The sequence below is a fragment of the Lathyrus oleraceus genome, chromosome 7, assembly GCF_024323335.1.
Source record: "Lathyrus oleraceus cultivar Zhongwan6 chromosome 7, CAAS_Psat_ZW6_1.0, whole genome shotgun sequence".
Classification (NCBI taxonomy): domain Eukaryota; kingdom Viridiplantae; phylum Streptophyta; class Magnoliopsida; order Fabales; family Fabaceae; genus Lathyrus; species Lathyrus oleraceus.
This window is the reverse complement of record NC_066585.1, coordinates 193,173,478-193,198,652: the sequence shown is the minus strand read 5'-3', so window position 1 is coordinate 193,198,652 and position 25,175 is coordinate 193,173,478. Positions and strand designations below refer to the sequence as shown.

The 25,175-nt window shown below is 36.4% G+C and overlaps 4 protein-coding genes and 1 non-coding gene across 7 annotated transcripts; 3 read left to right on the top strand and 2 right to left on the bottom strand.

Moving 5' to 3' along the window:
- Window positions 1-5,912: 5,912 nt before the first annotated feature.
- Window positions 5,913-7,649, bottom strand: LOC127100416 (uncharacterized). 2 transcript variants are annotated; one of them, XM_051037567.1, is made up of 5 exons: window positions 7,453-7,649; window positions 7,141-7,355; window positions 6,795-6,962; window positions 6,495-6,730; window positions 5,913-6,385 (listed from the first exon to the last, which is right to left on the bottom strand). In XM_051037567.1, exons 1-5 carry the CDS (start codon window positions 7,520-7,522, stop codon window positions 6,139-6,141), a joined length of 936 nt encoding a protein of 311 aa, XP_050893524.1. In that variant the 5' UTR covers window positions 7,523-7,649; the 3' UTR covers window positions 5,913-6,138. The 2 variants fall into 2 exon arrangements, with proteins under 2 accessions (XP_050893524.1, XP_050893525.1); XM_051037568.1 differs by having other exon boundaries at window positions 5,913-6,380.
- Window positions 7,650-14,119: 6,470 nt separating this feature from the next.
- LOC127100415 (phosphatidylinositol N-acetylglucosaminyltransferase subunit A) lies at window positions 14,120-17,723 on the top strand. Of its 2 annotated transcripts, none has more exons than XM_051037565.1 (8): window positions 14,120-14,486; window positions 14,732-15,304; window positions 15,858-16,012; window positions 16,539-16,629; window positions 16,796-16,912; window positions 17,000-17,103; window positions 17,195-17,285; window positions 17,388-17,723. In XM_051037565.1, the coding sequence occupies exons 1-8, from the start codon at window positions 14,361-14,363 to the stop codon at window positions 17,544-17,546; spliced, it is 1,416 nt and encodes a 471-aa protein (XP_050893522.1). In that variant the 5' UTR covers window positions 14,120-14,360; the 3' UTR covers window positions 17,547-17,723. The 2 variants fall into 2 exon arrangements, with proteins under 2 accessions (XP_050893522.1, XP_050893523.1); XM_051037566.1 differs by having other exon boundaries at window positions 14,123-14,486; window positions 17,381-17,723.
- A 334-nt stretch (window positions 17,724-18,057) lies between these two features.
- On the top strand, window positions 18,058-21,207 carry LOC127100413 (protein RTF1 homolog). The gene is made up of 2 exons (XM_051037564.1): window positions 18,058-18,362; window positions 18,916-21,207. Exon 2 carries the CDS (start codon window positions 18,940-18,942, stop codon window positions 20,905-20,907), a length of 1,968 nt encoding a protein of 655 aa, XP_050893521.1. The 5' UTR covers window positions 18,058-18,362; window positions 18,916-18,939; the 3' UTR covers window positions 20,908-21,207.
- An 885-nt stretch (window positions 21,208-22,092) lies between these two features.
- On the top strand, window positions 22,093-22,165 carry TRNAK-CUU (transfer RNA lysine (anticodon CUU)). Its single transcript has one exon. It is a non-coding gene; the product is annotated as a tRNA-Lys (tRNA).
- An 85-nt stretch (window positions 22,166-22,250) lies between these two features.
- LOC127100412 (uncharacterized) lies at window positions 22,251-23,237 on the bottom strand. The gene is made up of 2 exons (XM_051037563.1): window positions 22,887-23,237; window positions 22,251-22,805 (listed from the first exon to the last, which is right to left on the bottom strand). Exons 1-2 carry the CDS (start codon window positions 23,031-23,033, stop codon window positions 22,362-22,364), a joined length of 591 nt encoding a protein of 196 aa, XP_050893520.1. The 5' UTR covers window positions 23,034-23,237; the 3' UTR covers window positions 22,251-22,361.
- Window positions 23,238-25,175: the final 1,938 nt, after the last annotated feature.

The window sequence follows — 25,175 nt, the reverse complement described above, 5'->3', positions numbered from 1 at the left end:
GTAGCATCTACATCATCATCCTCAACATCAGACTCAAGCTTGTGATTTGTTTCAGCAGGTGTGATTGCAGACTTGCAATTTATTAACTCAAATCTCTTCAGAATCTCAAGTTCATACTTCAACTGGTGCAAAATTATACCCTTATCAGAGTACAAAATCTCCATCCCTAGAAAATATGTCATATTTCCTAGTTCAGTCATCTCAAACTCATTCATTAGCACCTTCTTGAACTTAGTTTTCTCATATGAACAACTCCCTATTAGCAATATGTCATCAACATAGAGACACACCACAATCATATTTCTATTAGGTGTATGTTGAACATAAACACCATACTCCATCTCACATTTTTTGAATCCTTGAAGCTTCAAAAAAATGAATCAATTTTCAGATTCCAAGCTCTAGGAGCTTCTTTCGGTCCATACAAGGCTTTATACAACTTGTACACCCCTTCCTGGTTCTTTTTCATAAATCCAGGAGGTTGTGACACATAAACTTCCTCTTGTAAATGACCATTCAGAAATGCATATATCACATCTAGATGCATCAAAGGCCATATTCTATTAGCAGGTATAGCACTCACCAATCTGATTGTTTCATGTCCAGCTACAGAAGTAAACACCTCAAAGTAATCTAATCTAGATTTTTGTAGAAATCCTCTAGCTACTAACCTTGCTTTTTGTTTGCTAATTAATCCATTTGGCTTCAGCTTCAACTTGTAAACCCATCTTACACTAATTCGTTGGAAGCCCAGTCAACTCTCAAGTCTTGTTTCTTTTTATATCTTCAAGTTCTTCTTTCATGACCTTCAGCCACACTTTCTTCTTGAGAGCTTCTTCAGTACTAATTCATTCAGATTCTACCAACATGGCACACTGAATGATTTCCCCTTCATAGTTTATCTTAGTATCTTGCAACATGTCAAACTTTGCAAATCTTATTGGTATTTATTTGATTCATTGTGGTCTCTGAACTTGTTTAGAATCTTCTTCAGATACTGAAACAATATCAGATATTGGACTACCTTCAAAGGCTTGACCACCTTTTGAGGAATGATTACCACCAGAGTCTGGATCACCATCCGAATCTGGAACAAAATCAGATTCACCTTCAGAGTAAGACTCTACTTCAGCATCAGAGTTAGACTCATTTGAGAGGAAAAATCTCCTTCAGAGGCAGAATCTCCTTCAGAGGCAGATTCTCCTTCGGAGTCTGAAATATCTTCAGAAGTTAACTCATGTATTAACACTACACCAGATTTGGATTGATACTTATTCCAATCCCATGATTTTGTTTCCTCCACAATGACATCTATGTTGAATTCTACCTTGTTAGTGACTAGACAATAGAGCTTATAATCACTTGCACTATGGTACCCAATCAGTAACATTACTTTGCTTCTATCATCAAGTTTTTTTCTAGTAGCACCTAAAACATGTTTGTAAGAAACAAAACCAAATATTCTGAAATAATTCACATTTTGATTATCTCTAGTGCACTTCTCAAAAGAAATAATTTCCTTTATCTTCTTTGTTGAACATCTATTGAGCACATATGTTGCAGTGGCAACAGCTTCTCCCCACAAGGTGTGAGAGAGCTTCTTCTCCTTCAACATGCTTCTTGTCATATCAAGCAAAGTCATGTTTCTTATTTCAACAAGACCATTGTGTCGTTGAGTATATGGAGCAGTCACCTCATGTTCAACTATATTATTTTCACATAACCTCTAAACTTTGATGAGTTGTACTCACCTCCACCATCAGTTTTGAGAATTTTTAGCTTCTTACCACTTTATTTTTAGCCTTCATCTTGAACTTCTGAAACTCAGCAAACACCTCATGCTTAAACTTTATGAGTGTTACCCATGTAATTCTTGTGAACTCATCCACAAATGACACAAAGTAATTGTTTCGTCCAAGTGAAGGTACTTCAAATGGTCCACATAAATTTGAACGCGCTACTCCCAAAGTATGTTTTTTCTCTTGAAGCCACTTCTGATGCAAATGACAATCTAGGTTGATTGCCTTTCATGCATATCTCACATGAATTCTTAGGCTTCACAATCTTAGGAATCCCATGTACTAGCTTTTTAGAACTCGGATGCCCTAAGCTTCTGAAGTTCATATGCCCCAATCTCTTATGCCATAGCTCATTGTCACATTCAACGCCTTCTACACTAAGGCATTTAGTTTTAGTTGTTTCTACATTCACTTTGAATGTTATGTTGCTTCCCTGTTCAGACTGCATAATCAGCTTCTGATTAAAATCATACAACTTCAAGAGATTGTCCGTCATAGTAACTAAGAAACCTTTCTCAATTAGCTAACTTACACTCATCAGATTTCTCTTCATGCTAGTAACATATCAAACATCCTTGATCATAACAGTTTTGTCATTCCTCACTCTAACTTTAACACTTCTCATTCCTTCAGCATTAAGGTACTTATCATCAGCACATATGATATTTGTCTTCTTTCTAGAGTCAAAATCAATCAGCCATTGGTTGTTTCCAGTTAGATGATTTGAGCAGCTAGTGTCCATATACCGCTAGTCTACTAAGTATCCATAATAAGATTCAGAACACATTCATCATCAAACTCTCCTCTAGTTATGTTTGCTTCTTCTGATTTTCTTTCCTTGTTTGACCAACAGTCAACAACAAAGTGATCAAACTTCTTACAACAATAGCATTGAACCTTCTTCTTGGCAAGCTTCTCATTTCCCTTCTGATGTTTCTTCTCATCAAAGTTGGAGGCTTATGACTTTTGATAACCACCATCGTGTCTCTTTTCGACCTCTGACCAAGACTGCTTCTGACTCTTCTTATCAGAAGATGCTTTCAGAGCATGCTCTGTAACACCCCGATAAAAATAAGATAATTATTTAATTTAAGTTAATATTATATTTATTAATTTAATTAAATAATTGGAATTTTTGGATTATTATTATTATTATTATTATTGGAATAATAATTATTGGAAAATATATAAGTTGGAAATAAGGAAAAAAAAGTTCCATTTTGGTAAAAAGAGGGTTTTACGTGAAAAGCAGAGAAGCGACTGAAAAGAGGAAAAGGGCAAAGAGGCAGAGCAAGAGGAAGAAGGTTGGAGAAGAGAAAAGCTTGAAGCTTAAAGATTCGCCGGATTAACTCAGGTAAGGGGGGTTTATCGCCGTTTAATGGGTATTATGGGTTAACATGTAATGGGTAGTGATAACCATTGAATCGACTCTGATTAGAATGATGCATGCTGAAATTGGTGAATCTATGGATGAATGTGATATGAGTTATAATTGAAGAAAATTCGTAAGGATTAGATGGAATAATGTTAGAATTTGTGAGATTGAATGTGTATGATCTGTGTTAGACAATATGAATGAATGTTGTGTAAAAATTGGAATGTGGAAGGTTGGATCTGAGAATCTCGTAGCAGAGAAAACCATAGCAGATCTGGAATTCTGGTTTCTGGTCATACGCGTATGGCACTAGGCAATACGCGTATGAGATGGTCTGGTACGCGTATGGCACTAGGCAATACGCGTATGGATGAAGAAGATGATGATTTTAACGTAGTTTTGTCTCTGTTGGTACGCGTATGAGGATGTGGTACGCGTAGCATACGCGTATGAGGCAGGCAATACGCGTATGGGATTGGCTGAGAAATGGGCCATACGCGTATGGGACTAGGCAATACGCGTATGGGCAGAATTGTGATTTTTCTGTGTTGTGGTTGTGCAGTTTTTGGTTGTTCAGCTGAGTAATGTAATTTTAGCTGATGTATGATATAGTAGGGATCGTTTCCCGTTGTTTTGAACAGTGTAGGTATTAGTAGAGTGTGCTAATACTGTGATTATTAATTAGCATGATATGATATGATTCTGTGATAAACATGCTGATGATGTATGATGGTATGCATAATAATGTGAATGTATCTGTTATGTATGCAATTGTGAATGGACTGTTTATGGCTTAGAGTGTGAACATATGTCTATTTTGAATTGTTGTTGATGTTTGCATGCTAGGTGATTTTGCATGTATATTATGGCCTTTATGGTGGTAGCTAATTCCCATGGTGAGGAATTAGTGAGTGAGTATTGTGGATTGTTGTTGATGTTTGCATGCTAGGTGATTAGCGTGCATATCATAGCCCTTGGGGTGGTAGCTAATTCCCATGGTGAGGAATTAGTGAGTGAGTCACTAGGTCTCAAATGAGTGGGACTAGTGAGCTTGGTAGCCGTATCTGGATTTGATCGGTGAGGTTGAACTATATGTTCACGAATAGTCGGTACCGCATGCATGGAGTCTCATTGCATAATGTATGTATGGCGTATAATATGAATGGATGTATTCCAATATTATACGTGTGTTTTGTGTTGAGTTGAGTATGATGATGATTATGAGTTGATGTTACCGTTGTTGAATGTGTGATATGATTAGGGTGATGAAATGTGTTAATTTACTTAGCATTACATGATATTTTATAATGCTTATTATATCGATTGAGGAACTCACCCTTACAACTATGTTTTCAGGTAACGAGCAGTGATTGAATAGAAGCTAGTGATTAGAGTCTAGTGTAGTTCCTTAGTGGGTCATGCTCTGGTAGATGTAACATCGGGACGGGATGTTTTACTTGTTTTTCATTGATGATTGTTGAACAAGTTTACATGTAATGTGTTACATGTTTTGCATTGTTGTTAGACTTTATCCGCTGCGAATTATGCAAATGTTTTATTTTGATTAAATAAATGAGCATGACAAGATATTTGATGATTGGTGTGAAGTGTCAAGTGTGACACCCTTAAATTGCATATCTACTCTGATTTATGTTTTGATGTTTTAATTTAATTTTGGGGTATTTTAGAAGGGTGTTACATGCTCTACCTCTCTTTCAGAGTTTTTCTCAGTCATACGCAACTTCAATTCTCATGGGCAGAGACCTCTGCCGTTCATCTTCGATCTTGTGCAAATTAACTCAAAAAATCACTGACACTCGTGTTTCTCGTTCCTGAATCTGAACCGGAGCTCAAGATACCAATTGTTGAAGCACAAGATTGAAGATGAAAAAGATGATGAGAGAGAGAGAGAGATTGTAACTAACTTCTTGATAACAGAATGAAAACATTTACAAAAAATTCTTCTGCCAAATTGAATCTGAATTCAATTTATATACTACAAAAGAAAATAAATACATCTCAGATTAATCCTAAATGAAACTCAAATAAAGTTCTAACTATCTGGATTTGGATTACTTTAACCGTTTTCTTCACATTTTCTTCTTATTTTTTGCTTTCAACTGTAATTACAACTGTTTTCTAAGTGTGTAGTTCATATTTCAGTATTTAATAAACAATATAGGATTATATTTGTAAATATACTTTAGCATATTTTAAGATTCCCCTTAGCATATAAATGTTACTTATAAAAGAAAAAATCATATAATAATCTTAAATTTTTTGTGTTATTTCCTAAGCTTTTCCCAACTATAACCTTTTTTTCTACATGTGCAAATTTGTTCACATTCAATATCATGAAGTTTTTGCTATTCTATTAGTCATTCTTGTAACATTGCTTCTATGACATTGACTTTTAATGTATTAATCATACTGCATTTCAATTCAAACATTCGGTCCAAAGTTTTGTATACTAGTTACTACTTGAACTATTATTTTTAGAAAGCTCAGACCTTTTAAAATCTATCAAAAACTTGTCAAACCGTAAACTGCAATAATCAAATTCAATGTCGGTCAAAATTGAGCATCTTTTCTTCACTCACGGATTGGCCTGATTTGAATATTTAGACCTAAATTCGACCCGGCCCGACCATTTGTCCACCCAAACAAAGCAACATTCATCCCAATGCCATCAATAATTCCAACAAATAAAGCAGGTATTTCCAAATGAATAGAGGTACTTTGACATTTTATATATTACTATATTGATTTGATCTATTCTATTGCATCGCTGCTATTTACAAAAGTCTTATAAGCACCATATGTTTTTCTCTGCTTCAATCTTATATTAAGAAGTACACAATTTGACCACAATCTCTTATTACATGAATTCCCCTCCCAAGAAGCTAACCAGTCCAACAGCTTCAAATCGTACACAGACACACCGTTCAATTCATTAACAAAACATCAAATGTGTTTGCCTATGAAGGCAAGGATAAGCTGATTCACCTGTTCAGGAAATTGTTCTTGAACAAAATGTGTTCCCTCTGGAATAAACTTAACCTCTAAATTGGGAACAAGCTCTTTGGCTTTCTCACTTTTTATCAAATCCTCCATCCCTGGAAACTTGAAAACATAATCCTTCCCACCCATTATCAGCAGCGCTGGAACTTTGACTACAGGATCTGGCAAGCTCAAGTCATCACCAACTGTCCTACAAAATGCAAACAAAAACAATTTACAAGAAGTCACCTTCCCAGTAACAGCATTTTCACTACTGAATAAAAGGAACTAGAGCATGAGAGAAAACAAGTTAGCAGCACCTATATGGAACCTGCAGCGCGGTTCGGAATCCAGATTTCTCATACAAGGCTCCATAAGTTGATAGATCCTCGTCAGTAAACCAAGAGGGAAGAGGGGTATCAGGTTCCACCAAATCCATGATCTCTTGATTTTCATTAGCTATTGGCAATTCACTTCTTGAGAAAAGTATGTAAACGTTTCGCACAACAGTTTTTGCATCAAAGCGTCCAAAATCAGCCTCTGCTCTTCCTGGTTCCTGATACATAAGTATATATAAACAGATATACAAAGCAATAAAAGGAAGAAAAAAAAAGATTTACCTTCCATCTCAAAATGTAGAAACCTTCTGGGAGGTATTTATGAAGCATAGGGGGGCCTGGTGGAACATATGGAACTCCCAATGTGATAACTCCTAACACCCTTTCTGGGTGTAGAATGGAAAACAGATATGCTGGTGGACCTCCAAAATCCTTTCCAACCAGAAACACCTATGATATAGGATACAAATGCATCAAACATTACGCAACAATATTAAGCATATACACTATAGCTATAGTGCCACATTGGTTGGAATTGCTTCAAGTTGTTGATGAAATCACTCATTGTAGCACCGAGACCTCTAAAAGAAGATGCGTCTGTGTTAGCCAGAAAATAAATAGTGTGTACCTTAGAAAGAGAAAGAGCGTCGAGAATTGCGAGGAGGTCGTTGAGAAGATGAGAGAAGGTAGTCTTTTCGGGTTCGGGTGGTGAATCGGAGAGGCCGTAACCTCTGTAATCGGGAGCGATAGCTCTGAATCCGGCAGCGGCGAGGGCTATTAATTGGTGGCGCCAGGAGTACCATATCTCAGGGAAGCCGTGGAGGAATACGACGACGTTTGGACCTGAAAGATAGAAAAGAAAGGTGTTTGACTTTGATTCAGAAGACGACAAGGAATTGAAACAGTTCACTGAATTAGATTGGATTGGATTTTCTCTGACCGCTTCCAATTTCTGCTATGTGGAGTTTGAGATCTCCCACGTTGACGAACTTGTGTTCAATTTTATCCATCAATTACAGCGAGTCTCTAGAGACAGTGTCTTTCTGTCTGCTGGGCTCTTAACTCAACTCAAGTACTCTCCTAAAGTGATGTCCACTGCTATTCTATTCTATTTTATTTTATGTCGCAAGTTTGAAAATGGTCCAAAATTCAACCTACTATAATCTTCGATAATCTTAAGTATACGGTCTTTATATTCAAACAAACAAATTCAAATTCATTCAAAATTTAAATTGTAAACTAATTTAAAAAATCGAAAAACAATTCAAAATCTTATTTTATTGGATGCATTTAAAATTACTTTTGTGAAAACTTCTCAAAAGACAACTAGGCGAAGTTTTTCTATTTTACAATAGAAACATTATGTTGGGGTGTTTGCCCATCGAAATTATTCTGAGTTTAGACCTTGATGATTCCTTTGCTCTAGTTTGTTTGAAAGGAATTAAGGTTGACTTATCTCGGGAATAAATAAGGATGAACATAAGCTATTTTCAAAAAAATGCAAGAGAAGATATGATACACTTCTTCTTATGCATTAAGTTCTTACGCATTAAGTTGATATCTTTATTCGAAACAAAGTCTCGTGATACTATTTGTTAGGGTTATTCGGAGGATCAACATTAAGTTCTTAGTCATAATAACATTTATTTGTCAATGATAATATAACAAAATATATATGATATTTTTTACGAACGGTGAAAATTGTTGGCACTACAACTATGGAGAATCTCTATCAATCTTAATGAACAAGATTGTTATCAACCATGCAATGACCATGATAAAGAAAAGTACGTTGGAGAAGAAGAAAAATATTTTCCGCAGAGTTTTCTCTTTGTCCATGACTTGTGGAAAACTTCTTTATTCACTTTGCAATTGCAAAGTTCTGTGAATACAATGTTATAGGTTCTATTACAAGAATAGGGGTTACTCCATTTATTTATAGATTTATGTTAACTTGATCCCCTAAACTAAAACACAAAACTATAAAACCCCAAAATAGTTAACACTACTAAAAATAGACCTAAGTCGAAATCATGTGTGAATCAACATGCTTCGACACTTCGACACACTAGGTTATTCGACACATCCTTGTTTCGTCGAGCAATTTGCTTCGACACAAGGAATTACAATTCAACACACCACCTAATTCATTGTGTCTAAGCTATCTACATTGATCATAGCTCTTAGTCTTCTGAGCACTTCGACCTGCACTCCCTTCGTCATGATGTCTGCAATCTGATTCTCAGTTCTGCAGTGTTCCAAATTCATCTTCCCGTCTGCTACCTGCTCTCGAAGATAATGGAACCTCATTTCGATGTGCTTGCTTCGACCATGTGCTATCGGATTCTTCGGTAGATTGATAGCTGACATGTTGTCGATCTTCATGGTAATTACTCCATGACTCTTCGTTGTTATCTCTTCGACCAGATTCACCATCCACGTTGCTTGACATGCACAAAGGGAAACAACTATGTATTCTGCTTCGCACGATGATAATGCAACTACTGGTTCCTTTCTCGAACTCCAAGCAACTGGTGCACCACCTAGCATAAACACATAGTCAACTGTGGATTTTCGATCCTTAACATCACTACACCAACTTGAGTCGGTGTATCCCAGTAGTTTGCATTATTTTCATTCATCAGTTGCAGGAAACAAAATGTCATAGTCGAGAGTTCCTTTTAGATACCTTATTATCCTCTTCGTCGCTGTTAGATGTGATACCTTTGGATTCTACATGAATCTACTAATCATACATGCATTGTATATTAAGTCGGGCCTTGTGTGACAAAGGTATCAAAGTGACCCATAAGTCTTCTATATTGGGTTGGGTTGACATCATCTTCATCTGAATCTTTCGACATTTATAATCTGGGCTCAGTTGGAGTCGAAGTTGGGTTGCAATCTTGCATCTCAAATCTCTTGAGTATTTCTCATGCATACCTTCTTTGATGCATCATCAAACCTCTACCACTCTTGTAGAATTTGATACCAAGGAAATATGAAATGTCGCCTAGATCTGACATTTCTAATTCCTTGTTGAGATCACCTTTGAAATCTTTGATCTCCTTCTGGCAGCTACCTGTTGTCAACAAGTCATGGATATAGAGACATAGTATAAGCAATTCGCTTTTGCTTCTTCTTACATATACTCCATGTTCAGTTGTGCACTTTACAAATTCCTTCTCCCTTAGAAGCCATATATCTTCTTGTTCCAAGCTCTTGGAGTTTGTTTAAGCCCGTACGAGGCTTTATGCAGCCTGTACACCTTTCTTTCTTCGCCTTGTTTCACAAACTCAGCTGGTACATAAACTTCTTCTTCTAAGGGTCCATTCAGGAATTCACATTTCACATCCATCTGAATAATCTTTCAGTGTTCGCGTTTGCTAGACCAACAACCAACCTAATTGTTTCGATCCTAGCAACATGTGCAAAAACTTTGTCAAAGTCAATTCCTTCTTTCTGAAGAAATCCTTTCGCAACAAGTCTTTCCTTGTGTTAAGTCACTTCTCCTTTGGGATTTAACTTCACCTTGTATATTCACTTCACATCGATTGCCTTCTTGTCTTGGGGAAATTTGACAAGTGACCAAGTGTTGTTGACTTCAATTGACTTCAGTTCTTCGTTCATTACTTTCACCCACTATCATGTTCTTGAATAGTCACACCCTTTTAAGTTGCAGTCACTATCTTTTCACCCACTATCATGTTCTTGAACTGGCAAGCCAGTTCAACAAAATATATATCGTGCATTTGGGTATTGAGTAGTGACATAAGTCACATATGACTTCAACAAATATAGTTGAACTGAAAAATCAACAGTTATGGTAGACACATTCCTAATTCTTCAATCTTCCTACCTATCGTGTGGTTTGGAATAACTGTGAAGCTTATAATTCTCTCTTGATAGTTCCATTCGTTATCCATAAAATATGCCGTAAGAGTCAAGTAGTTTTGATTTTGGATAGAAGTCCAACAATCATGAGTCATAGGAGTTGATTGTCTGCACTAAATTTATCATCCAGACAAATTCATACTATTAAAAATAAAATAAAAATCATAAGAAAGTGGAATTTTAAGAGTGGAGATTTTCAGTGCTCCCTCTGTAGTGAAATCTCTACCGGAGAAAATCTTTTCTCATCACTCATGATGTTATATTATTTATCATTTTGTAATTATGCATAATTTAAAAAACTAATTATATCAATTTTAATAATATAATCAAACTTATCTTAAAATATATTTATTGATAATAATACAAAGAGAAAATAAATATTATTGATATTTATATAAATAAATAAAAATGTAATATGCTTCCTAGAATAGAACTCGTGTGTGATTTTTTTATATTTAAAATAATCACTTTTTTAAATTAAAATATTAAAATAACCTATTTTTTTAAATAGATACCGAAATAACTATATTTCATGAAGTATGCGTCAATTGGACTAGCGCATCTATTTTCTAGTTGAACACAGACGTCAATGGTATGGACGCATGCATTCAATAAAGCCAATTGCATTGGTGCATGCATACAATACATAATGTGTATGCGTCAATGCATTTGGCGCATGCTCTATATATTTTTTTAAAAAAATATATACATTTTATACTAATAAATAATTAAATTAAATATGTAAATGAAAATAATTATTAATATTATAATATAAAGTTTAATTACATAACAATTGACAAGAAAATCAATAATCCTCCCGATTGAAACGCCCCCATGTGTCCACATCCCGGTGCGTTAGCCTGCCTTCGAGGTCTCCCACAATTTTCCTAAGATGTTTGGGGTCGTGAGGGCTGACATGATGCAATAGTGGCTGGTGTGAATGTCCGATGGAAGGTCCAGCGGTATTTGAAAAATTTGTGATCATTTCTCCCCAATAGCTGGGGGATTGTAGCCAACGACGCTTCCGTAATTGAGTTTGATGTCCATGTTGTCGTAGTTGGATCGTTGTAGTTGGGTGGTTTGTGGATGGTATGGTTTCCCGAATTTAGACATTGAATCGTTCTGGAAACAAGACAATGGTTCATGTGGTGTATTAAAGTCAAACAATGGTTGTGTGTTATGGCGATGGGATGTTTAGGTGTTCATAAGTGGGGGCTACGATGGCATGAGGTTGAATCGTATGAATCATTCGAACTATAGACAGATGTGATGGTTGCGTATGGTTGTTGGTGGTTAGAGTTTGATTCCTAATTTTGAGTTTGGGTGTGTGACATGAATTAGTTGCGAGGTTGTGTGTTTGGTGGTTGGGTGTATATGGTAGGGTGATGGTGTGGGGTTGGTCGTTGGGTTTTGGTGGGTTGACATTGTTCTTGGATGTATATTATCAATTTGGAAACATTGTCGACATATACCCCATACGAGACTTATGCTAGTGGTAATGACATATTCCACCGACTCTTCTGGGCGTATCAATCATGCATCAAATGTTTTGCTTTCTGTAAACCTATTATACAAATTGATGGTACATGGTTGTACGGGAAATATAAAGGAACGTTATTGATGGCATTGGCACAAGATGACAACAATAACATTTTTTCAATTGCCTTTCCACTAGTTGAAGGGGAGACTGTTGGGGGATGGAATTTTTTTCTAAAAAATAATCGATTGCATGTTGCTCCTCATCCTAACTTATGTTTGATCTCAAATAGACACCTTTCAATAATGAGTGCCTACAAAAACATTGATAATGGCTAGTAGAATCCTCCTTTGACGCATGTCTACTGCGTTAGACATATCGCTCAAAATTTCATGCGGGAGACCAAAGACAAAACATTATAGAAGAAGGTTGTCAAAACAGGGTATGCATTAACAGAACCTTTTTTCAAACACTACCGCGAAGACATCAGATTGTCAAACGCATATGCAGTAAGGTGGATTGACAATATTCTATTGGAGAAATGGACTAGGGCATATGACAATGGTCAACGATGGGGCCACATGACAACAAATCTTGTGGAATCAATGAACTTTGTCTTTAAAGGCATCTGAAATGTACCTATAACCTCTTTAGTGTAATCAACCTATTTTAGACTATGGGCACTGTTTGAGATTAGACGCTCCAAATGGAGTTCAGCGTTACAATCTACGTAGTTGTTCAGTGATGCTTCAGTGAAATTCATTAAAGAGGAAGTTGCCAAAGCTAACACACATGTGGTCACGATGTTTGATCGTACTAAAGGTTGATACAATGTTGCTGAGTCAAGGGATCACAATGAAAGCATGTCGATGGGACACTATCGAGGGGAACTAGATAGAGGTTGGTGTGACTGTGGAAAGTTCAAAGTCTTTCGTATGCCCTGCTCCCATATCATAGCGGCATGTTCAAAGGTTCGACGGGTTCCTTCCAACTTACTATCCGACGTTTACAAGTTCATAAACCTTTGCAATTTTTACAAAATTAACTTTTCAGTGGTAGAAAAAGAGGATTGTTGGTCTGCATATCAATGGGACATTCTCTAGCATAATGAAATAATGCGAAGAAAGAAAAAGGATCGCCCAAACAACACTCGTATTCGAATCGAAATGGATACGGCAACAAAATGGTTAGATTATGTAGTTCATGTTGCCAGTATGAGCATAATCGTATTAATTGTCCCAGTGTTGGAACAAGCACAACAAGATTATTTTAATTGTAACTCTTTTCCTTTATATTAAAAATAACATTCATTTCATATGATAAGCAGAACAAATACAATAATTAAACAACAACACAAGAAACTACAATAAATAAAATAACATCACAAACAAATACAACAAATAAACAACATAACTATACGATTACAACCATCAAAACAATTTTGTGAGAAATATACATCATCTTGTGAACGTCTCTGTCAGTTTTAATATTGATCCAGAAACGAATTTCTCCATTTGGTTGAACATCGTATCAAACCATTGAATTCTTCTGATCCTTTCATCATCCACAAAGTGTCCCTCTAACCAACGATTCAAAGTCCTGTTAAGATGTTCAAACATATCTACATTCCAAAATCGGATCTTCATCGGAGGATGAACTGCTGAAAAGATTAAATCGATATTTCTCTTGTGAATATAAGGACACAAGTATGAATATGCATACATTTTAAAAAAAATGAAGGAGATTGAAGGAAAATGGAAGGAGAGGGTAAAAATTTATCTGAAAAATTATGGGAGGGTGATGATGTATTTATAGATGAGTGGTGGAGCAATAGTCATATGTATTGGCGCACATATATAAGTACTATGCATGCAGCATTGCATGTGGTGCCTACATATGACCTTCACATGCATGCGCCATTGTATGTGACACTTTCATATGCATGCGTTATTGCATGTGGCGTCAATGAATACAATTTTCATTGCAGGCATGCGCTCATATCATTGACGCTTGTGTTCAACTAGAAAATAGATGCGGCAGTTCAACTGCCATATACTATATGAAAGATGGTTATTTCGATAATTATTTTAAAAAATAAATTATTTTAGTATTGTAATTGAAAAAAATGTTATTTAAAAAAAAATCTGATACAGATTTTTTATTAATTATATAATGAGGTGACATCAATGGTCATTCGTGTGAATTTTTCAAATGAGTCAATTAAGCTCCCTTTTCTCATAATAATACCCATTTGTTTTTTACATCTTTACCTTACGCGCGGGTAAGAAGCAGAATCGTCGAATTATGTCAGCGATGATGACGCGAAAGTGAATTTGAATATTTGATATGTAAAAACAAACAAACGCCACAAATGGAAAATATAAAAGAAATTCAATTGCTGACCCAATTCTCAACACTTGTTTTCGATTTCATTTCACCCACATTCCCATCATCACTGCAACAACCCTTTGGTTTTCATGACGACGAGTGATCGTGAAAAGCATTCGATTCTTATGGTCTCCGATTTTTTCTATCCCAACTTCGGTGGCGTCGAGAATCACATCTATTACCTCTCTCAATGCTTGCTCAACTTAGGCCACAAGGTTCTCTCTTTCTTTCCCACTCTTTTCATATTCATTCTATTATTTCTCTTTGTTACTTTGCTTACTCTTTACGTATCACATTATCATTTTGTTCTTGCAAAATTGAAGTAGGGTTTATCGAGTACAAGCATTCTAGGTCTGCCTTTTCGGATTGACTTATTTGACCTTATATACTGTTTATGAAAACAATTTGCGATGTTTTTCATTTTGACTTGAATGAAAATGTGACTACTGGTGATGATCAGGTGGTGGTTGTAACCCATGCTTACGGAAAACGGTCTGGGGTTAGATACATGACAGGTGGTTTGAAAGTGTACTATGTTCCATGGAGACCGTTCTTTAATCAGAATACATTTCCAACTTTGTATGGGACACTGCCGATTATAAGAACTATTCTTATTCGAGAAAGAATTAACATCGTGCATGGACATCAGACCTTTTCAACGCTTTCTCATGAGGCCCTTATGCATGCTAGAATCATGGGATACAAGGTTGTGTTTACGGATCATTCGCTGAATGGTTTTAGTGACTCTGGAAGTATTCACATGAACAAGGTTTTGCAGTTTACCTTGGCAGATGTGAGTCAAGCTATATGTGTTTCTCATACAAGCAAGGAGAACACGGTTTTGAGATCTGGTTTGGTGCCGGAGAAGGTTTTTGTAATACCGAATGCTGTTGATACTGCTGTGTTTAAGCCAGCTTTGGAGCGTCCTAGCCGATTGGAAATTGTTATTGTTGTTATCAGTCGACTGGTTTACCGTAAGGGAGCGGACTTGCTCGTTGAAGTCATTCCGGAAGTGTGCCGATTGAATCCTAATGTGAGTTGATCTATACACTGTTAGGTGTCAGCTTGTTTTGCATAATGCAGTATAAGAAATTTTATGCCTAGATTTCTGTCTGATGTCATCATAATGGTCTTAACATTCGGCCCCTCTTGAAAAACTCTGCCTTTTTGTCCTGTTGCTGTACTTTCCTGACAGAAAAAGTTGCAATTTTTATGTTTCATAAATTATTGTCAATGGTGCCTTTCAGTTCCGCCTAGTGGGATTGTTGTTGTTGTGCTTCTTTTGCTGCTGTGTCAAAGTTTTTCAAAGCTGCTGTTGTGGTCAAATGCATGAAATAACTAGAGTCCATACTGTTTTTGAAAAAACTAGAGTCCGTAACTTTTCTGCGATCCCAACTTCAGATTTTACTCATTTAGTGCTATATCTATTGAATCTTTTATGTTCTAGCCTTTTCAATGTTACATATCTCTTGTTCTACAATAATTTTTACCAAAAGCTTATTTGATATCACTTAAGAGATACTAATGTACATGTAATCTTACATTTGACAAAAAGTTATACGCTGATTTATGTATCTCATTTGAAGGTTCGTTTCATTATTGGAGGTAATGGGCCTAAGCGTGTCCGATTGGAAGAGATGAGAGAAAAGAATTCTCTTCAAGATCGAGTTGATTTCTTGGGAGCTGTGCCACATTCACAAGTTCGGTCTGTTCTAATATCTGGGCATATTTTCTTAAACAGGTTTGGCTTTCTGGAAAAGTTCTTTCTTTAAACTTTATGGGTATGAATTCATACTCCGTCAAAATTTGTAATTATCTGTTGGATCTTCTACACTTGTTTTTGCTATTGTTATATTCTGCCTGACATTCACTACTATACAACATTTCTCGTCCTAGCATGTTTATAATGTCGACTTAACAGACACTTGTTAATCTAAGAAGAAATTTGCACCAGTTTGTAACATGACCTCTGGAGCAAAGGGACACCATTTCACCCAAATAACCCCCAAAATAATTAGTGATTGTTGCTACTTTCTACTTTTTGCTTAGGTACCATTGGTTGGTTAACGTAGCATGCTGACCTATGTCATGAATCCACTTCAAACAGTTAATATCTGATCCAAACTAGATTGAGTCACAAATACATCTTTTCTGATTCTATGTTATTGATTTGAAGATATTAAGGACATGAACTTTATCATTCTGAGGTGTATCGAATATTATTTATTTTGTATTTATTGTCCTACCTGATCTTTGCACTGTTACAGTTCCTTAACAGAAGCTTTTTGCATAGCCATATTAGAGGCTGCTAGCTGTGGATTGTTAACAGTCAGCACGCGCGTTGGAGGTGTTCCTGAGGTAGGTATCACAGATTTTCTTTCTATTCTTCTTTGATATATAAATGCCTTTTTATGTAGTAGTTTTTCATTGGGAATTTCTCTTATGCACGCCAATTTCTTTTCAATTCCATGATTTTGGAATGCTAACATATGGGGGTTTATATAGACTCACTTCCATGGTATAGGTTGTACCAGATGACATGATTGTTTTGGCAGAACCTGATCCAAGTGATATGGTGCGCGCAATCCAAAGGGCAATAACTATGCTGCCTAAAATTGATCCTCAAGTCATGCACAATCGAGTGAGTTTGTAGTTCAAATGACCCTTTCCTTTTGCTTTCACTGGATAAACTAGTTACGTACTCAGTCTATTAATCTATTATCTCTAGATGAGGGAACTCTATAGCTGGCATGATGTTGCCAAAAGGACCGAAATTGTATATGACCGTGCTCTGAAGTGTTCCGATCAAAACCTACTTGAACGTCTCTCACGGTAAACACTTTCATAGTTCCAATTTGATTGTAATAGAAACATCTAGTTGTAAAACGAGATCCACTAGTCACTCTGTTTCAATTATGTCTAGATACCTCTCTTGTGGAGCATGGGCAGGAAAGATCTTTTGCTTGGTTATGATCTTCAATTTTTTGCTATGGCATCTACTGGAACTATGGCAGGTATAATAGACTTGAATAGTGTTGCACATTTTTGCTTCTTGATCATGTTTGGTGAGTTTTCTTACTTTTGTTGTTTTGACTGCTTTCATTATTAGCCTGCAGATGAAATCGAGGAGGCGCCCGATGTTATTCTTTCGCGCAACTGCGATGGATTGGAGGGATGTTGCAGAAAATACAACAATGCAGAAAATCACAATAGTAGTGGTACTAATAATAATATTTCATAGGAAAAAAATATTTTGTTGTATAGTAAATCACTGAGGTGAGAACTCTGATCCATCATAGATTAAGATTTTTATAAAATTGTAAAGGATCCAAAATTTGGATCTAATGATTTTTCTTTATTGATCATAGACCAATTATGGTTTTAAATTGTCATTAGAGTGTGCATACGTGTTGTGTGATATATTGAAAAATAAACGAAAGTTGTGTTTGAAATGGTATTTTTTGTCCTTATTTTATGGATGGATAACGAGGAATAATATTCTGAAAGGTTAATTAAAATTCTAGAATCAATGCTTAATATTTTAAAGTTTATTATTATTATTATTATTATTATTGTTATTATTGTCTAAGAATTAATAATAAACTTTTTAACATTTTAACAGTTACTTATATCCAATTAAATGCACAGTTCATTTTCATTAATCACACACAAAAAAATAGTTGTCTTGAAATAATATTTTTACACTTTTAAAGTAACTTAAAAAAAAAATTAAAAAAGATAAATGTGTTATGTGTATATACACTTTATAAGCTTTATTTAATGAAATGAAACAAAACAAGTATTGTTAGTTTCAGATCTCAGTGGGAAAGGAAGGTTCCAGCTTCAAACAATTGTCACTTTATTCTCTTTCTCTCTCTCTCTAAAGGGTGCTTCAGATAGTGGTAACAAATAGCAACATAGATAGGATTTTAAAGATTGTAACTTTCTACTCAGAATTTTCAACCTTCAACGATCAAGATTCAATTCAAGAAAAAAAAACCCTCAATTTCTTTATTCTAAGCAATTTCAAATTTGAAGTCAAACCCATTTCCACATACTCAAAAGTGAGGAACTTCTCTCCCACTGCACGAGTAAGCTTCCAGATCTGTCTTTTCTTTCATTCAAATTTTCTTGCTTTTTTTATACATAGATCTTGCTGTTCTTGAACAGTATATTAGAGACTTTAATGATTTGTTTATATTAGAAAAGTAAAGTAATGAGAAGAATTTGTTGGGACATGAGAAATTGCTTTTGCTGATTGATTTTAGTTATGATATTTGCTAATATGGGAACTGATTTAGCTCAAAGTTGTTGTATATAGGATTGTTAGCTTTGGATCATAATTCCTACTTGTGTGGCAAAGATTTGAAGTCTCATTTATGCATTTAATTAGATGCATTGTTTTATGTGTTTATTTGGAAACTGTTCAAACTAGATATAGAAGAAGGGTGATGCGGATTATTGATTTACATAACTTGTTCACCAATCTTCCCATGTATGGTAATGAATCTTTTTTTTTTGTTCTTTGATGCGTCTTACTGAGTACTGGTGCTGTATATTTTTCCTATCTACTCTTGTCATATGGGTTAAAATAATGATAATATTGTTAAGTTTGGTCATTGACATTTAATGTGTGTTGAATAGATTTGAGGAGTCTTCGAGACCGCAATGGCAGATTTGGAAAATTTGCTTTTGGAGGCTGCAGGGAGAACTGGTACAGCTGGGAGAAATCGGCATTCTCTTCCATCTTCGAGGAGACGGCGTGAAGGCTCTTATTCGGATGGTGGGAGTGACTCTAGGGATGATGATTCAGATGATGAACTTAATTATGCGAGCAGAAAGCCATCTGGGCCGCAGATTCCTCTGAAAAAGAGATTAGACCCGACCGACAGAGATGATGAGTTGGGAAGTCATGAAGAAGCGGATGATGGGCGAAGCGACCCTGAAGGTGATACAAGTGATGAGTCAAATATAGGCGATGATCTCTATAAAGATGAAGACGACAGGCGAAAGCTTTCTGAAATGAGTGAGCTTCAAAGAGAGATGATTTTGTCGGATAGGGCTTCGAAAAAGGACGATAAAAGCTTATTGGGGAAGATAGTGTCAAAGCGTGAGAAAGGAAAGGCAGTAATGACTGGAAAGCAGTCTCCCCCGCTGTCATCCTCTCGCATGCGTGCATCAGCCAGATCTGCTGATAGGTCAGCCAAGAATGAAGCATTAAATGAATTGCGTGCAAAGCGATTGAAACAACAAGACCCAGAAGCTCACCGTAGATTGAGAGAGGCATCTAGAAGCTCAGGGCCCCGACACTTTTCCCCACCAAAGCGCAAATCTTTCACATCAGCTAATCTCAGTAGCTCAAGCCATAGTGATAGTGAAAGTGGGTCTCACAGTGATGATGAAGGATCAACCGGGGATGGAGGAATTGCCGACAGTGATGATGATAGGGCATTATCTGGATCCGAGGGGCCATCCTTTCAGGATATAAAAGAAATAACTATCCGCAGGTCAAAACTTGCGAAATGGTTGATGGAGCCTTTCTTCGAGGAGTTAGTAGTTGGTTGCTTTGTAAGAGTTGGAATTGGTAGATCAAAAACTGGACCTATCTACCGTCTCTGTATGGTGAAAAATGTTGATTCCTCGGACCCTGATCGACAGTATAAGCTAGAGAACAAAACTACACACAAGTATTTGAATGTTGTTTGGGGAAATGAAAGTTCTGCTGCTAGATGGCAAATGGCTATGGTAAGTGACTCTGCTCCACTTGAAGAGGAATACAAACAGTGGGTGAAGGAAGTAGAACGAAGCGGTGGCCGGATGCCAAGCAAACAGGATGTGTTAGAAAAAAAACAAGCTATACATAAAACCATTACATTTGTCTACTCTGCAGCTACTGTGAAGCAGATGATACAAGAGAAAAAATCCGCCTCGTCGAGGCCGCTAAATATTGCTGCTGAGAAGGATCGACTAAGGAGGGAGTTGGATAGAGCACAAAGTAAGAACGATGAAGCAGAAGTGGAGAAGATCAAGACAAGACTTGTAGACTTAGAGGCATCGAGACATACAAAGGTGAAGGACGCAAAAGCTCTGAAGCTGGCTGAAATGAACAGAAAAAACAGGGTTGAGAACTTCAAGAATGCTTCTGAATTGAGGCCGACAAAAACCGGTTTGAAAGAAGGGGATGCGGGTTATGATCCATTTTCAAGGAGGTGGACAAGATCAAGAAACTACTATGTTGCGAAACCCGGTGAAAAAGCTGCCGCTGGAAATATTGGTACTGTTGGTGTAGTTGCTGATGCAGGCAGCAACGGAACTGGAGTACCAGTAACTGCGGAGTCTGGTGTGGTGGCTACTGCCGCTGCCTTGGAAGCTGCTGCTGATGCTGGGAAGTTGGTGGATACAAGTGCTCCAGTGGATCAGGGGACAGAATCAAACACGCTGCACGGTTTCGAGCTGCCAATCTCATTAACATTACTTCATAAGTACGGTGGAGCCCAAGGAGCTCAAGCTGGATTTATGGCAAGAAAACAAAGAATAGAAGCAACAGTTGGATTTAAAATCAAGGAAAATGATGGCAGGAGGCATGTACTGACTCTGTCAGTTGGTGATTACAAAAGAAGAAGAGGACTTCTCTGAAATTTGTCGCTGTGGTGCAGAATCTAGTTGAGGTATGTCCGCGGTTTATCGATCCAAGTACGATTTTTATCGACTGTCATCATATTGTTGTAACCTTATTATGTATGTTGAAGTTTTTATAAGTGGTCGTGTTTCCACACAGCTTTATTTAGCTTTAGTTTTGAACAATAAATTCAAGATAACATTGTACTGTACTATATGATTTGACAATGATGGTTGGAAGTTAAAGAGAGGACAATTGCTGCAAGAGATCTCTCCTGCTGATTTCATCATTATCTAGAAAGCTTATGTTTGTGTCAATTTTATGAGTAAGCTCTTTAGTGTTCTCATTTTCTAGTCTAGGAATGTTGTCCCTAGATTTTGGTAGCATCCATTTTCATTTGTGAATATCATAGTGCTAGTTGTTTGGCCGTGATTTTTTCATTTCAAACTTAGTTTTATAAGTTCGGTTTAATTTAATAACCATATTTTACCACCTGAGTTACACATTTGTGAGAAACAAGAAGTTCCTTTTAAAGAATAGCCTAGTATTTATTGCTTTTCTAAAGTGTTGTGAAAAAAATTGATTTTCATTATGATTGTGTAAAATTATTTTGGTTGCAAGTTTATTGAATTTAAAATCGTCTATATATTGAAAACAATCCCGTGTAGAAGCAAATTGAACAATAAGAATAAAAATCACAATTTGAGGCTAAATTTCTAAATTGCAATTTAAAGCTAAAATCAATTTTGATGCAAAGTAACTTTACTCCAACATACTTTAAGATCAATTTTATACTCTAATAAGATCTTTTCACTCCTAAAAGTAAATTTACTCAAATTTATACTACTTCAACATAAATGATTATGATATAAAGGGTACAGAAATTAAAACAAGCAATCCAGTGACAAGAATCACAACATTTGTGCGTAGCATTTGTGTTGCCACTTCAAGTTAATCATTATCATTATGAAACTTTATCAATCTTTTTACAACTTAAAAAACTTACAATAAAAAGAAGTTAAGAATCCATTAGAGCATCACATTGACCATTCTCACAGGACTTTCATTACAAGAGTAATTTCCAAAACTGTAAATTAAAGAGAAATAATTTATTCATTATCCTTATATTTCCTCACCTTTCTATATGATTAACAGTTTAATTATTCAAGAGAAATAAAACAAAATTTAAGGTTATGCAACTAGCCCGTCTAGCTCAGTTGGTAGAGCGCAAGGCTCTTAACCTTGTGGTCGTGGGTTCGAGCCCCACGGTGGGCGTATTTGTTTTTCTATTTTGCTAAATACGCCTTAATAACTGTCAACATTAAATTATAAAATATTAATACGCTAATTTTTACTAGCATTTATAACAAGAAAATAAATTATTATTTTGATAAAACAATGAAGTAAAGTATTACTACAATGTAATTACATAAAAAACAACCACAGTAAAAAAACGTTTATACTGAACCAATCAATCAGCCTCTTGCAATCCACCTAGCACAACCGACCCAGCGAACAAACCAACAGCGCCGACACCAAGAACCGCCGCCACGACGGCCTGAACTACAACCAGAGCAGTAGAATCATCCGGAATCAGAACAACCGCGGCAACAGCAGCAACAAGCACAGGAAGCGAAAGAGAAGCCAAAACAGAAGGAGAAACAGTGGCGAATTTCTCCAATAAGCTGAGTAAACCAAGCTCTTCCGCCTTGGAAAACAAACCTAACTTCTCAATAGAAGATAGCGTTACGCCTAACTCCTCAGCTTTGGATAACAACCCTGCTTTCTCCACGTTGCTCAAAACTTTCCTCTTCTCGATTTTCTTGAATACGTCGACTTCAACCTCTTCGCTTCCCTCGTAGAATATCCCCGCTCCGAACCATTCTTTCTTCCAGTTGTCGTTGTACTTGTTCACCTTCCACGTCCATCAACGCCAATTCAATTATACTAAATTCAAAAATAATAATAATAATAAAGAGGATGTTTATCGTAGTACCTTGTTTTTGGGAGCCATGGCGACGACGGTTAGAGGTAGTTTGTTGTTACGGGAGGGAGTGAGGAATGAGGTTTGGTGACGGAAGATGCGGTTGTTTGTGTGAAGATGACGAAGACAGAGAGGTGAGGTTGGAGCAGGCACCGCCATGGATAGATGATTGATTGATGATGCGCGCGCTTGAATCTCAATCTCAACTGCCACGTCGGATAATCAACAGAGTAAAGTAGTGAGATAGACATTTGTGTTTGTTACTAGTACGTGAGATCTTGCTGCTTCATTTTCCACCACTCGTATTGTTCCTAGTCCTACGTTCATCTATCTTCTTTCTCTATCTTTTCCTTATCTATGTCGTAGCTATGGTCATTTTTATCCTATGTCGTAACTATAGTCATTTTTATCTTTTAGTATATTCAACTAGAAATTATTCTCTTAAAATTTTAAAATATTAATAAATATGTTTAAAATAAATAACTTCTATAATTATCATCGGATAAAATTAAATTCAACTCATTTTATAAGAGATTAGGAAGAATAAGAAACTCATTATTATTCAAAATAAGACTTCAATTGGTTATTCAATTTGCACATTGATTTCTTTTCCGTCAAATATGATTAAATTTGATGTGTCAATTCTTCTTAATCATCCTTTTAATTTTAGGAAGTAAGATTGTGGAGTAGTGATTGTCTTTAATCTATTAGTTAACCATATATATCAGACCTTTAGAGTCACTTCCGATCACCATATTTGTAATTTTGTCCCGCAAAGCTAGCTTAATTTCATGCAACATCACTCACATCTCTATCGTGGGAGCATCACATAAACCAATTTTCTATGCATACCTGCCACTCAATTTCTACAGGAGTCTCTGAGCAAACCTCCACATCTTGTAGCGAAATTAGATTTTTTTTTTGTGCACACCATCATAATTGAGTTTAATCCAATTTCCCTCCGGGTGATACCATTGGATATGCTTGATTTATGACACTGAGGATCAACACGAAATCATAAATATTGACATCCAATGTTCTTCGTGCAACTCCATAACATTTCCCCTAAGTTTGTAAGAGATTCAATCCATGCAAATCAAACAGTAAAAATGAGTCATCTTGTTAAAAGGAATAAGTATAATCCATATATGTGTTGCATAAAAGCACTCCTGAAGCACACGAGTTAAGTTTTCTTCATTTTTCGAACTCCAGTTTCAACTCTCAGAGGTAGTCGGGTTCCACGTGCGACATCGAGCGTTACTCAAAAGTCTCTCATGATAGATAGGCCAAGTGAAACCCTAAGTCACTCAGGCGAGGTTTTAATTAACCTGGGGAGTCTAAGTCCTTTATGTGAAGTTATATATGGATCGACTAATGAGATTATAAGTCCCCCATGTGAGTCGATGGATAGCTCATTCGTATTGCCCTGAGGGGCGGAAAGGATCTTTGTCGTGAATTCCAATATTTAAACATTGCCCCAAGGTGCGACAAGGATCTTCATCATGAAGCCCAACATAGAAACATTGCTTCAATGGGAGACAAGAATCTTCGACACGAAGTCCAGTGTAAAAATATTGCCTTAATGGGCGACAAGGATCTTTGTCATAAAGTCCAGCGTAGAAACATTGCCTCAATGGGCGGCAATCATCTTCACCATGATGTCGAACGTAAAAAAAATGGCCTCAATGGCAAGCAAGGATCTTGGTCGTGAAATCCAGCACACAATCATATGAAAAAACATCTTTGTTGGTTATAAATGCTCAGAAATTATTCGCAGGTACATAATCAAGGTGTCTATTAGGAAATTACTAATAATCAATTTAAGTATAATAATATTTAAGATGGATAGCGTTCCAGGTTTTAGGCCAGAGTTGTCCATCCAATTCTTGCAACTTGTACGCCCCATGAGGGAGCTCTTGGAATTTGCAATATGGCTCCTGCCAATTAAGTTGTAGTTTTCCATGTAGTGTGGGCATAACCACTTCCTTTAATACCAGGTAGATCTCTCGCATTTCTCTGGGCTTGACTTTGGAGTTGTATCTTTTGGAGGATCTATGCTTGGTTGCGAAATCTCAAACATTGGCGACTTCTCTCAATTTGTCGATCAAGCCCGCTGCATATTCTTATCCGGCCTTGATTGTTTCTTCATCAAACCGAGATTGTCTCTACGAGGGTGTGTCAATATTCACGGGCAACATGATGTCTGCTCTAATTCCCACATGCTCATTTTTGCTACGTGTTTCTAGGAAACATCAACCAACATGTTCCACCTGTCTTGTGGGGGATGATAACTCCCACCCT